This window comes from Buceros rhinoceros, unplaced genomic scaffold (assembly GCF_000710305.1).
Source record: "Buceros rhinoceros silvestris isolate BGI_N320 unplaced genomic scaffold, ASM71030v1 scaffold14760, whole genome shotgun sequence".
Classification (NCBI taxonomy): Eukaryota; Metazoa; Chordata; class Aves; order Bucerotiformes; family Bucerotidae; genus Buceros; species Buceros rhinoceros.
Genome location: NW_010389160.1, coordinates 1 through 13,597, shown reverse-complemented (window position 1 = coordinate 13,597; position 13,597 = coordinate 1). Strand labels below are relative to the sequence as shown.

Sequence of the window (13,597 nt, the reverse complement as noted above, 5' to 3'; positions counted from 1 at the left end):
TATCTCCTGCTAAGACGCTCCGTAACTGCTACCCCAGCCTGGCTTTGGCTCTTCGTGCCACTTACTTGGCAATGGCCTCATCTCGGTCCCTGATGGCCTGCAGGAGCTGGTCACTTGTCTCCTTGTCTTCAGCAGTGCCTCGCAGCCGGTCCCGTTCCTCCTTCAGTGTTGTCATTTCGACACTCAGCAGCGTGACCTGCAGGCAGAGGGAGGGTGTGTAACCTGGGACTGCTCAGACAAATTCACCACAAGTATGGGGCGGCGGGGGGGAGGGGGGTGCGGGAAAGCCACGTGGGCCAACCTGGAGGCTGAGCTCCCCTGCTTGTAGGAGAAGCTGTGTCTTCTGCAAGGGGGCTTTCAGTGCTGGTGCAGCCCACCATGAAATGTGCCAGCTTGTCCCAGGGTGAGCGAGATGGGTCACCCTCAGTAACGTGCGGTAACGGCACTGGAGGCTGTACAGGGCAGGACCTGCCACAGCTTTACTGTCACTATGGCATCAGCGCCGAAATAATGCCCCTCTCCAAGTGATTTGTCTTGTGCACGCATCCTCTGGGTCTGCCTGTTGTATTCTGATCTTTCCAGGGTTGAATTACTGCAAACATCATTTAGCAACAAATAAGATATTTTGGAGGCGGCCGTTATGTCTCTTGAAGCAGTATGAAGCTGAAGACAAAGGATGTAAAAATACCTTTTCATGCTGTGGAAGTTGTTACTGGCACATCTTGCACTTTTAGTTAGACTTTAAAATATGTGCAGAGTCTTAAACAGTCTGAGAAATGACCTATGGTTTTGGTCCTGTGCAGAGTAAGTTAATAGGGTGTGAAATCATGCAAAGATTGCATTAGCACAGCTTTGCAGTATTTCATACACCTTGAGTTTCTTTGTCTAGAGCACATACATGCTCTGTTACGCTACTCCACCACCCGGAAACCCTTCCAGCATTTGACCCACCTCCTTTCTCTAAAGGCAGCCGAGCAGTGCTTGAATCCTCAAAGAATCTTTAAACAGAGGGCAGACAGTCAAAAAGGGCTCATCACTTCAGCGGCGTGGGAGGATCTGTTGTTAGCGCAGCATGGCTGGGTCGGGGGGAGGAGGGTGTGAACGCGCCCTGTTTGCGTGCAGAGACTCCCCGCTGCGTGCTGGGGCTGCCAGGGAATCGGGGGGCTCTGTGCCCTCCCACAGCCAGGCATGGGGTGTACCTCAGAGCAATGGTGTGCTCGGTGTGCAGTGGTGGGACCTATGCGAAAGGTGCCGAGTGCTTCCACGGAAATCCCCAGGGACAGCGGATCAAGAGGCACAACACCCCTGCATTTGGGGGTAGCTTTGGGGTTTTCACTGTTTTTCTCTGTGTTTTGGGTAAGAAAGGGATGCCACAGAGGGAGGAAATGGACCAGGAATAAGGTACAAAACTGCTTTCCAGCATAGACAGAGGCAGGGGCGATTCCTGTCTCCACCAGCTCACCTTGCTCTCGGGCAGGACCAATGAATGTGTGTGGTGTTACATGGTCCCAAAAGCCATTTAGGAGGAGCTGTATTGTATCAATATCAACGACAGCAGAGGGGGATGCGGACAGCAGAGCACTGCTGCCGGGATGGACCAGATATCCACAGGCTTTGATTTTCTGTAGTACTGAACTGAAGACAACGTTGCCTCTTCTCTGGGAGGTGAGAATAATTATTAACCATGAGCAAGTGCGAGGTTGGGTTATGGGCAAAAGCTGCGGGAGGTGCGTACTTGCTGTGTGAGGCTGGAGTGCTTTTCCGAGAGCAGTATCTGCTGCACGTGTAGTTACACCCCGTGTTCCTCCGTGTAACGCAGAGGTGTGAGAAGAAAGTGGAACTGCAGTTTTCCCTCTGCTCCCTAACTGTTCAGAGCTTTGGTAGTCAGGGACCCCTAAAAGCAGAGACAAGGGGCTAGACTTGTGATCCAGCTTGGGTCCTCTGGCCCTGCCTGGCTGGGGAGTTTGAGGAGAGCAGCCACAGCGGAGACCAACCAGGTGCTGCTCCCTCCTGGTGTGCTGTCAAGGCCTCGTGTGCCCGGGAGCAGTGGCGCAGAGCTGCTGCGTCCAGACGAGCGGGCTGGTGTACAGGCGGGCACTCAAAAGCTGCAAACAAGCCTCTAATGGTCTCTGTCAGCACAGGACTATGGCAGCATGGCCAGAGGAGCATCCGGGCTCATGTCTCGCTAGGCACACAAGTTTGGGCCCTCAGAGTTGTCCCTTGTGGTGGCCACATCGCTGAGAGGAGCAGTCCTCGGGGGAGGATGGGTGCCAGGGCTGCTCCCTGGCTGCAGACTGCCTCTGATCGGCTGCTTTGACAGCAGGTCTGTTTCCCATCCTCGTACACGTGCAGCCATCGCTGCCAGGGGTATTTAATAATACTCTCACTCTTTTTCCTTCAGCCCCGTGGAGGGAGCTCCCATAGCCCTACAGACGGCTGTCGGACCCCAGGTTGTGCTGGCTTTCCAAACAGCGACGTGTTTTCTCTTCTCCAGAGGCGAATGGCGAAAGGGAGGTGCAGCGCTGGGGCAAGAGTAGCCAGGGGCGTTAATCCCATTCCCTGCTCCAACGCAGTTAGTGCTGCACAAGCAGCTGCGCTAAAGGCAGCTTCTGCAGCAGCCTCGAGATCCCTCCCAGTGTCTGGAGTCTTGTCCCACAGAGACAGGGACTGCAGGGCATCTCCTTGCGTGCCCGTCTCCATTTGCTGCTTTTGGCACAGGACCTCAGGCACAGACGACGCTACGTTCGGTGCGGATGCAGTGTGATTCTGTGCCTTGGGTGTGGTGTTGGTCTCAGGGTTAGATCATTTATTGCTGTTGAGATTGTCTTAGCCACTCCCTGCTGGCCCCGGGGTGCTGCCTGGTGCCAGGTTGACCATGATTAAGATTCTCTAGGTGTGCATTTATGAGGGTTCTGTGATGCTGCTGTGGAAGGGGGCAAACCTTGCGCCATGCACAGCACAGCAGCGTATTTGTCTATCTCGTGGCTGCACACCCCCTCTAGAAGGGCTCAGTGCAAGCAAGACAGGTCAGACTGGGAACCTACGGGTTTCCAGTACCCACATCAAGCAGCCTTGTGCTTTGGAGTATTCTGATGAGGAGAATTGAAGGGAGACAGGTTGGCTGAAAAGCAGATTGGGGGAAAGGTTTAAAGAATCATATCTATTCATAGAATCACAGAATCATAGAATCATCTGGTTGGAAGAGACCTTAAAGATCATCGAGTCCAACCGTTACCCCTGCACTGCCAGGATCCCTACACCATGTCCCTCAGCACCAGATCCATGCGGTTTTTAAACACTTCCAGGGATGGGGACTCTACCACCTCCCTAGGCAACCCGTTCCAATGCTTAATAACCCTCACTGTAAAGAATTTTTTCCTGATATCCAACCTAAACCTCCCCTGGCGCAACTTGAGGCCATTCCCCCTCGTCCTGTCATTCTCAATATGGGAGAAGAGATTGACCCCCACCTCCCTACAGCTTCCCTTCAGATAATTGTAGAGAGCAATAAGGTCCCCCCTGAGCCTCCTCTTCTCCAGACTGAACAGTCCCAGCTCCTTCAGCCGCTCCTCATAGGACAAGTTCTCCAGACCCTTAACCAGCTTTGTTGCCCTTTTCTGAACCCGCTCCAGCACCTCAACATCCTTCCTGAAGTGAGGGGCCCAAAACTGGACACAGCCTTCAAGGTGTGGCCTCACCAGTGCTGAGTACAGGGGGACAGTCACTGCCCTGCTCCTGCTGGCCACACCGTTCTTTTTGTTTGGTTTTGTTTGGTTGCTGAAAATGATGGATGGGACCCAGACAGCTTGTCAAAAAATATGATCCTAAATGCATGAAGCCTCTGTACTGGGTTTAACAGAGCCTCCCTCGTCCAGCCAGAATTGGTTTTGGCCTTAATCCTTCTGGGTTATTTATCATGTTGATCCCTTCTATGGAAGGCATGTCTTGGAGGGTGAACACTGGTATACAAAAACACATGTAAAGTGTGGGAATTGCTAACCTGGCTGTGCAGTCGCTGCAGCTCCTCCAGACTCTGCCTCAGTTTCCCCCGTTCTCCCTCCATTAATTCCCTCAGGGCTCGCGAATCCTCACTCGTTCGCCTGATCTGTTCCTCTAAGGTGTCGTCATCACTTCGTCGAGAGCTCTGAGAGTGGGAGAGAAATCTCTTGCTCAGATTTAACTTTTAAATAAGTAATTGCATTAATTTGACAGTGGTTTGGGATGGGGGGTACCAAACAAGGAAGAAATGTGAATGTGACTTTGGTAGAGTTTCAGTTTTGTTCCCATATACCTCCAGCGTGGAAACATGCTCAGACAAGGGTAGTGCTTCTATGTATGATAAAAAGAGCACGCAGACATGTTCTCACCTTAGCATAAACTGCACTTCCAGAGACCTACTGACCCCTTGGTGACACAGGCGACAGTCTCTCTGTGTGTGGACCTTTTGCAGGACTGTTTTTTACTTAACAAATACAGCTTCATCTTTGTGCTCAGCCTTCTTACAAGCTGCTACAGGTACTGAAATGAGGTGGGTGAGTACTCCCATGCGAGGCTGCCTCACCACTGTCTTCCTCACCATGGCATCTCAGGTAAATCATACTGATAGTGCAACCAGCTTGTTGGAAATAATGACCTAAGCCATTGCAAAAAGAGAGGTGTTTTCCTGTAATTCTGCTCTCCTGTGGATGCTGAGTGGTCCTCTACACCATGTCCTCCTCCCCAGCAGTCCCAGGACCATACCCTGCAGACACCACCTTGTGCCACCAGAACTCTTCACCTGTCTTTGGATTTGAGTCTGGCAGTTCTCGCCAAGATATTTGTGCCCAGTGTTGATTTGCAGGGGCAGAACCTACCCACAGAGGTGTTACGATGGTTTTGTGATACAATCACTAATAAAGCAATGTTAGGAAAATCCTAAGAGAGATAACTGAACTGCGATGTATAAAACAATCCACAGTATTTCCACGCTGCAACTCTGACTGCAGATCTCAAAGAAAGCCTGCTTTCAGTTGTGTTCCAGAACGACTCCCAGACCAGTGACAGTTGCATGAGCTTGAAACTCATGGTGGTCTGACCACTGCAGACCAAAATCCCCTGTGCTGGCTTGGCTCTTGGCTGACCATCTGAGACATATGGAGCCTGCTGTGCACTGTGACAGCCCATCTCTGTGGGCCACAGAGGCTTTCTTGGAGACTGGGGACTTCAGGAGCCAGTAGAAACCTGCAGCAAGCTCTGTCACCTGGGCAAGGGGACATGCACAAGCCAAGGTGTCTCTGTGCCACCAACTTACCGTGGAGTCTGCCCCATCCAGCACATTTTGTATCAGTCTTTTCAGCTCGCTGAGAGCTGCCCGTAGGCTGCCGGCTGGGACGTCTTTGGCTGATGAGGTTTCTGAAGACTCATCCATGGAGGAGTCTGTAGAGACTGCTGAGTCTGCACTGTCATTTCCTCTGAGGTGGGAGCAGAGATACCGCACTTGGCAATACGCTTCCCAGAGCTGCAGCCTCAGCTGGAACAAGAGAGCCTGACATTAGCCTGGGACATCGAGGCCATGGAGATCCTCCTTCCATGGAGAAGTGAGGCATGTGATTGCCAAAACTCACAAATATTTTTCTAGCTGGCTTTGTTGGTTTTGAAATGGATGCAGAGATTTACTTTCATATGGTCTAAAGGGCGTTGCTACCAGAGCTGAGACAACAACCCCAACTGTCTGGCTCTTGGTTCAGCTCCAAATCCAGGTCAAATGCATTAAACTGCCTCTGCCTGTGGGGCTGGTCACAGAGGCCCAGGGGCTGGAGGGTAAATACCTGTTCTCGTTCTTGTTCCAGCTCCTCTGCCTCCATGCTCTGCTCTATCTCAGACAGCAGGGATGTGCTGGTTGTGTTGAAATTTTGGAGACTTCTCTCCTCACTGAGCTCTTCTACCTTCCCCTGCAGCTGCCGGTAGGACAGCCGCACCTCCTGGAGCTCCAGTTGGCTTTGGTGCAGCTTGCAAAGAAAATCAAGGAATTTGTCAAAGAAGCAGGAAAAAAAATTATTAGTGGAGATGATACGGGCTGGATGAATCTCTTGGTTTGTGAAGAAGCTGAGAGGGAGGAACGGGTGTCACAAAAGAGGGTTTCCAGCCAGGAAAAAAGTACTCTTGGCTGGTATTGCTATTTATTGGAGCTTAATAATCTCCAAATGTCATTAGACGCTGTTTAGACTCCAGAATATCCGGAAAGATAAAAATAGCAGGTTAATCAGCACTAAAATGAGAAACATTGTGAACAAGTTGGGACTCAGGTAAAAAATTTGCTGAAAACAACATAGCGGGAAGTGAATTCAAAAAGAAAAGCAGTAGAGATGTGTTTTTAAAAAAATCTATACGTATATAAATACAAATATATATTCAAAAAAGGGGGAAAAAGACTCAGGGCTGTTTTGGAAAGCTGAGAATCCAATGTTTGTCAACCCACAGAAGAGAAATCTATTAAGATGCCTGAAGCCACAGAAGTGCCAGCTTGTTCTCTGGGGAGTGATGTTTGGTGAGACATGGCTGTGAACACCATGGGGCTTGTTGGGAAACCATCTGAGCAGTGAGAGCTACGAGGCCAGTTACTGCCTCCTGGGACAGCAGGATCAAAAGAAGCCCCTTCTGAAGCCAAATTAACTATTAAAAAATTCAGTAAAATGAACTGCAGCCAGAGGTGTCTGCTGCTTTTGACTTTCACCTCATTTCTCCAGCACCCTGTCCCATTCCCTTGCTCAGATCTTCCTCCCAAGACGCTCTGTGCTGTCACGATGCCCCACTGTGGCTCCTGTTATCTCTCTCTATGGGGAACACCCAGGACCTTGGTTGCTGCCATGCGTACATGAGACATTTTATTCTTCCTCTTGTTTCGTCTCTCAGTTCCTGATTATCTTCCTGGTCAATTTTAGCCCAAACCACCTGTTTTACTCCATTCCCCACCCCTCTCCCTGTCCCACTGCTGCCTCCTCACCTGCAGGTCCTTGTCATGGCTTTGTCTCTCCAGGATAAGGACTCGGTCCTGCAGCTCCTCCACAGTTCCCTGGAGCAGGTCATTCTCCTCCATCATGGCACTAAGGCGATGCTCCAGCTCCCGCTTTCTGTCCGTCAGCATTTTGATCTGCGAGAGGTGAGAGGTGGTGTCAGACCCTGTACTTTGCAAAGAGCAGAGAGGAGGGAAATCACACTCCCAAGAGAGAGAAGAAACAGCAAAAGAGGTATGCACATACATATTCTGTACCTGCATGAGAGAACCTGTATGTCCGCATGAAGCTTGGGAAGGCTCTGAAAGGGAGCTCCCCTCCCTAGCCTGCAGGGGCAGCTCCACAGGGGCTGGGCGTGCACTGGCAGGAGGCAGGGAGCAGGCAGCCGTGCCCAAATGGGTTAAGCAGAGACTAGCTCTGCCCACCTCAACGTTTGGAAGACTGGACAAAACCGGTTGCTTCTCCTGGCTGGTCCCTGACTGAGCATGGTGGCATGTTCTCCTGTATGGGTGCTGGAGACCCCAGGGTGAGCCTGGGGATGCTGCTCCCCACAGGGCTGTGCCACCACGCTGCCCGTACACTTAATTACTGCGTGTTCGCCAGGTCCTCACCCGGGATTTTTCTGTCTTTTTACTAGTGAAGACTCCTTTCTGTGCCACGCTTATTTTTAGTTTCCCAGTGATAGGTTGCCTTTAAAATTGGTTCATTTCTTTTAATTGTCAAGGGCAGCAGTTTCAGGCGAAGAGGGACAATATGCCAAGCAAAACCTCTGTGATTCAGTTAGCTGGGAACAGTGCACAGGATGAATCAGCACTAGCCAAGGTCACTTCTTGTTTAACCAAGAAAAAAAAGAGCCTTTCCCCAGATTAGTACCCGCGGGACCTCTGGGGGCTGCCATTTACAACCCTAAATATTCCCTGTGGCCTCCTTTCAATTCATGACCACAGACAAATTCAGCAGCTTCCCATTGCTTTCTTGGTCTCTTTGGGGCCTTGACTCTTTGCTGCTTTCCGGATTGGTGGAAAGATTTGGCTGCATGAAAGAATATTGGCAAAGTGCATGGACTTGCTATTTCTGTGGGGTAAAAGCTGCTCCAGGTGCTAGAAAGCTGCTCTTAGGTGCCTTAGTCTTAGATGTCTTAGTCTTAGGTGACTAATGGTTTCTGAGATGTCTCTTCCCACCTTCATCATGACTTGTGTGGGTTGCAGAAAAGGGGTGCAAGAAAAATAAGAGGTATAATACAGAGATTGTATTGAGACTTCATATTTGGGATCCAAACCAGTAATAATGAACACCCTGTGAGTGACCATATAACAGCAAAAACATTGCTCTACCAAGGGCCCTGGGCCATGGGAAGGGCACGGGGGAACAGGACTTGGAAAGCAAGAGACAGGAAGGAGGCGAGGAGGCAAGGTGAGGCATGCACAGGGACAGGCATGCATGATAACAGCGATGCATGCGCAGGCAAACCCTTTCCTCCATACTTACTTCAAGGACCTGCTGCTCCACACCAAGGGAAGGGGAAGAAAAGGCGAGGGACCAGCAGGGAGCAGGTGGGAGCAGGAGAAAAGAAGAAATTCAGAGATTTTAGGAAAAGCTTTTCCAGACAGCTTATAATTAATAGAAGTGGTCAGGTAATAGAGTTGGACACATTCTACCCATCTAGTTCCTGCCTACATGGTCCCCAGTCACCTCTGTCAGGGAAGGGAAGAGGAAGGAAGGTGCTATCATTCCTGTTCATGTACCAGAGCTAAATCAGGCAGGGGTTCCTTGCTTTCCCACGTGCATGGCTCAGAGGCAGGAAAGGATTGCTGCTTTCTTTGCAAGCATGAGAAACAGAAAAAAAAAAAACCCCTTGCAGACCTCCCCACCACACCCCAGAGTTTAATCTGTACTGGGCAGCAGCCCTGCAACAGCACAGCCATGGTTTTGCTCCTGGGAGATCCTTCTCTTCCATTCATTTCGCAGGCACGCTTGTGGCTGAGGCAGCAGCAGGAAGCTGGCCCGTGCCACCCCAGCCAGCCCTAGGTTACAGCAAAAATCCTCGCTGGGGGAGTCCTTTGCCCCACAGCTACCATCCTTCTTTTTGTTTGCTCCAGGCAAAGCAGCAGGTTTCGTTCACCCACTTCAGAAGGGTCATTGTACAAGTTAGAGCAGCCCAGGCCACCTTCTGAAGGAGCCAGGCCGAGTGCAAGTGACTCACCTCAGCCTGGAGACTCTCGAGCCGCACGATGTGTTGGCTGCTGGAGGAGTTCTTCTCCCGAAAGTCCTCCCGCAGGGTGTGGACCTGCAGGGAGAGCTGCCGCTCCACCTCCGACGCCTGCAAGGAGATACCAGCTGCTATTACCCCAGGGGGTCGTCCCAGAGATGGAAAGCAGTTATCTCCTCCTGCCCCTGGGAAGATCTGCCCTGATCTGACTTGGGCACAAGCCCTAGTTTTGGCAGAAGCTCTGAAGCCTGCACAGTTTGGGTGAGGGAAAAGCTCGTCCTGGACAGATGTTGAGGAGGGCAGCCGTTTAGACCATGCTGATTTTCCCCTGAGGCAGCCAAAGGGACTCAGCCCATAACTTTCTTTCATTGCAAAACATCATGGCAGCTCCAGTGCCCTACAGGGCATTTTTCCCTCAAAAATAATGGGCTGATCAGGGTTGAGGAAGAGACCAGGCCTCTCGCAAAGGGAGAGGGGAGGTGATCTCCGCAGACCCCAGGAAACACTGCTATTAAATTTACGCTTTCTAAAACTCTGAACATCTTTGGCACAGCTCTAAAATAACAAGTGCTCTTTGCCTCTCACTTCTGGCTCCCGTCGGGGCCAGACGGCAAAGCATCTGCTCCACGTGACCGTCGGTGCAGGATCGCTGTGCTTGGCCCTCTTTCCCCTTTCGAGGGAGGGATGCCCCATTTATGCGGGGTGGTTTGAGGACAGTGGAAGATTATTCCTACCTGCAGGACCCAGGCTGCAGACAGCCTGTATAAATGACAGCTTAGACATGTTAACTGCTCTCCAGACAGCTTTATGGCTGATTTTTTACATGGTGAACACACTTGTTTAGGCTTGTAAGAGAATATGAGGTTTTTATGACAAATCCCTAATGAGACAGCACAAGTGGATAGTTTTCCATTTAATGAGCCTCCACCAGGTTCCCTTGCCTTTAGGCACAGACCTCCCCCACTGGCAGATCAGCTGGAAGTGAATTGATCCCCCTCAGGAGGCAGCATTGCTGTCCTGATTTGGGGCACAGGCAGAGCCCCATCTCCAACGGGAAATGCCATCAGCAACCACAATGCCTTAGACAGAGAGGTGAAATGGGAGGGAGGGGTGGGAGCAACAGGAGAAAACCCAGCTCTGGGCCGGTTTGGGAGTGCATCCTTATGTCTGGCAAATGCAGGTCAGGATTCGATCTAGGGAGCTTTGGCTGACAGGGAGCCCAACAGCCTGTGACCTGAGGAATGAGCACCCAGATCCAGCCTGAGCTGCCCACAAAGACAACACCACCCCCTTTTAAAAATGGTCCCTTATTTTGCACAGTCTGCAGCAAAATAATCCAAATCAGAAGCAAGAGGTAAAAGGCTGTTCCAGCTACATCAGGTGGAGGAAACTGTGGCTCCCCACCACTGCTTGCTTGCAGGGGCAGCAGAAGAGAGAAGCGTGCCCACTGAAATCAGCCAGGCTCTCACCACTGGCTTCTGGAGTAAGAAATGGCTTCCAACGATAAGAAATAATCTTGTCTACCACTTGGTTTTTAGTTCCCTTCTTATCCCGGATTAACATAACTGGTCTTTTCCCTGTCTTCAAAGCCTCACATCAGAGGCCTTTGCGTATCACCCTTACCTCATTTATTTAATAAAGCTTCCTTGCACCCGCGGAGTACACAAAATATAATGATAGCGCAGCACTATAGGAAGGGGTTGGTTATTTTTCTTCCCTTAAGCAGCTATAGATTTCAAAGCGTCCTGAGCAGCTATTAATTGGTGACACTGAAGAAGATGGATGGATGGGTTGTTTCTTTTTTTTAATGATTCGCTTGCTTTTGTAAAGACTGCTGAGACATCTTCATACTGAAATACTCCGCAAGAGCTATCAAGGATGAAAAAGCACCAAATGAAAAGCACCGAAGGATTTTGCCTGCAAGATGCTGACCGCACTCCCAAGGAGCATAAGTGGTAGCAGCTGAGATGACACACCGGTATTTGGTGGTTAACTGTATAACGTAATTTATACGCTAGAACAATTCTGTGTACAGACAGCGTGTTAACGGCGTTGTAAAAATCCCTGCTAAGACAATATATAGCTGCTGCTGTGAGTTCTGGTCCCCGTGCTCAGATTGGAGCAGGTGAAGGGACGGGCTGCAAGGGTGATGCAGATCGTGGAAAGTCTGTTATATGAAAGGAGTCTAAAAAAGGACGGCTTGTTTTATCTCATGCAATGAATGCATATGAAAGGAGTCTAAAAAAGGATGGCTTGTTTTATCTCATGCAATGAATGCTGAGAGAGGACTCCCTATAAATACTTCATGGATAAGCACGCAGAAGGGAGAAGCACTATTTAAGCGGAAGCATGATTTCGGCAGAAAAAATGATGTGAATAAACTGGATAAGAGTACATTGAGGCTGGGAATAGGAAGATTTCTACATTTCCAAGGAGCTGCAGTAGGATTCCTCCTTCTACACCATTACAGGAGAAAAAAATGATGTAAAAACCAATTTTTTTCGGGGAGCTGGATCACTTTATCCTGCAGTTTCTTTCAGAGGGCTGCCTATGACAGAAGGGAAATGAATTGACCTCAGAGGTCCTCTCCAGTACTAGACTGCGTGAAGGACTGTAGGGTTTGTATTCACCAGCTTTAAATCATCATCTGGAATTTATCTACTTGCTGCTCAGCTTACATGCTCGCAACTCTTATTCCCGCAGATACAGCCCACATGGAGGGCAGGAAGGACTCGCTCACTGTGAGCGCTGAGGGCCCTAACGCAGCCAGGATGCGTCACCTCGGCGTACACCATTCGCAGCCTGCCTCACGCAGTAGAGAAAAATAAGAATACTTTCTTTAGCCTCGCGCCGTGCAGAATGTTCTCTCTGACCAGCCATTTAACAGCAGCGAACAGAAATGACTGTATCACGTGTTTCCCTCCACAGGAGAATGAGGAATCCTAAGTCTTAATCCAGTTTTTCTAGACAGGGAAACGACTGGTACCTTCAGTTTCACCTTCGCAGTTTTGATGTTTCACAGACAGGAGACAATGTCTTCGAAGCCAAGCTCTGGTCATGGAACCCCCTCCTCATGCTACATTTGTTTCAGAGGTTGTTTGCACTGCTGCCAAACTACCCTTTCTAACTGGTCATGAAGTCTGGATTTTAATAGCAGTTTGCATTATTTTATGGACAGCCACCTTGGCAGTATTTGTCACGCATCTCCTCGGGTTCCCCGCACTGCTGTACATGTGTGTTTTAAACCACGAGCTCTGTGATGCTGGTTACTTCCAGCACGTTCTTTTACTGAGCAGCGTTAGAAGGTGTAATATTCTATCTACATTTTCCCTTCATCACTGAAACAAGCTACAGCTTCTGTTGAATCGAAGCGCGTTTCCTCTGCCTCAGCCAGCCTGGCTCTGCTCTCCTTATGCAAACTGTAGCGCAGTCTCTTCCCCATCAGTGTTTGCCTAAACTTTAAAAGCTAAAACCTTGTGTGGTCACAGCGATCCTTTAGTGATGCTTACATTTTGCGAGGGAGAAGTAATACTCTTCCCAGAAAGGCAGACATACACCGCGCGACATCATAGCTCTGCTCTGTAGTTAAGAGAGAATTAATTTCTTGGGTATAGGCAAATTAGCCAATACAGCCACCAGGCAGAGTCTGAAACCTATCTGCAACAGCGTAAACATCAATTCGCAATTAGATATATTCAATCAACCGTAAGATTTGTTTTCTGGACTTCAGGCAAGGTCGAGATGAGATTTGGGCAGTGCAAGAAGAAAGGAAGAGCAGGAGGATGTTTTGGCCTCTGCTCTCATTGCAGTTTTTTTTTCATTGTGAACATGATTAAGTTCCTCTTGTGATTAATTCTGAAGTGTTACACAAAACTGTGTAGATATTTGGCAGAAAAATAAGCTTTATGAGTAAAATAACCCCGTGAGGTTTTAATATATGAGCAATAAATAAATAAGTGTAGATAAATCGGAGCAGTAGTGCTCTGGTGAAGAGAGGATCTCTGACAGGTCTGGGATGGACTGTGAGAAACGAACGGCCTGTAGGTTATTTCATTCAAGGAAAACCCTCCTAAATAAAACTAACTGTATAAAAAACATCCAGCTGTAAGCCATGTCAGAAAGGAGAATGGAAAAGGTTTGATAGACCGTAGCTGCATGAAAAACCCCACTTTTCCATATGATTTACTTCTACAAACAAGATGATTCAGATTTAACAAAGGATATTGAAGATTTTCTTGCCTAAAATAGCTAAGAAAGAAAAGTCCCAATTAGTGCTAAATTTGTAACCCTCAGGAGAGTGTGTTACCCCTCTTAATAACTCACTAATAGCCGAGTTCAAGGGACTCCCTGTTCTCTCCGTGGTACCATTAACACTTTAAACCACTAATTGCTGCCT

At 49.3% G+C, this 13,597-nt stretch overlaps 1 protein-coding gene across 1 annotated transcript in view; it reads right to left on the bottom strand.

Annotated features, from left to right (window-relative positions):
• Positions 1–9,312, bottom strand: part of CCDC64 (coiled-coil domain containing 64) — a gene marked incomplete at its 5' end in the record, with an annotated part of 16,528 nt that extends 7,216 nt beyond the window's left edge. Inside the window, 7 exons of the mRNA XM_010133265.1 lie at positions 66–196; positions 4,001–4,144; positions 5,291–5,509; positions 5,808–5,987; positions 6,983–7,129; positions 8,481–8,492; positions 9,196–9,312. Coding sequence (XP_010131567.1) covers positions 66–196; positions 4,001–4,144; positions 5,291–5,509; positions 5,808–5,987; positions 6,983–7,129; positions 8,481–8,492; positions 9,196–9,312 — 950 coding nt within the window. The remainder of the gene's footprint in view (positions 1–65; positions 197–4,000; positions 4,145–5,290; positions 5,510–5,807; positions 5,988–6,982; positions 7,130–8,480; positions 8,493–9,195) is intronic.
• Positions 9,313–13,597: the final 4,285 nt, after the last annotated feature.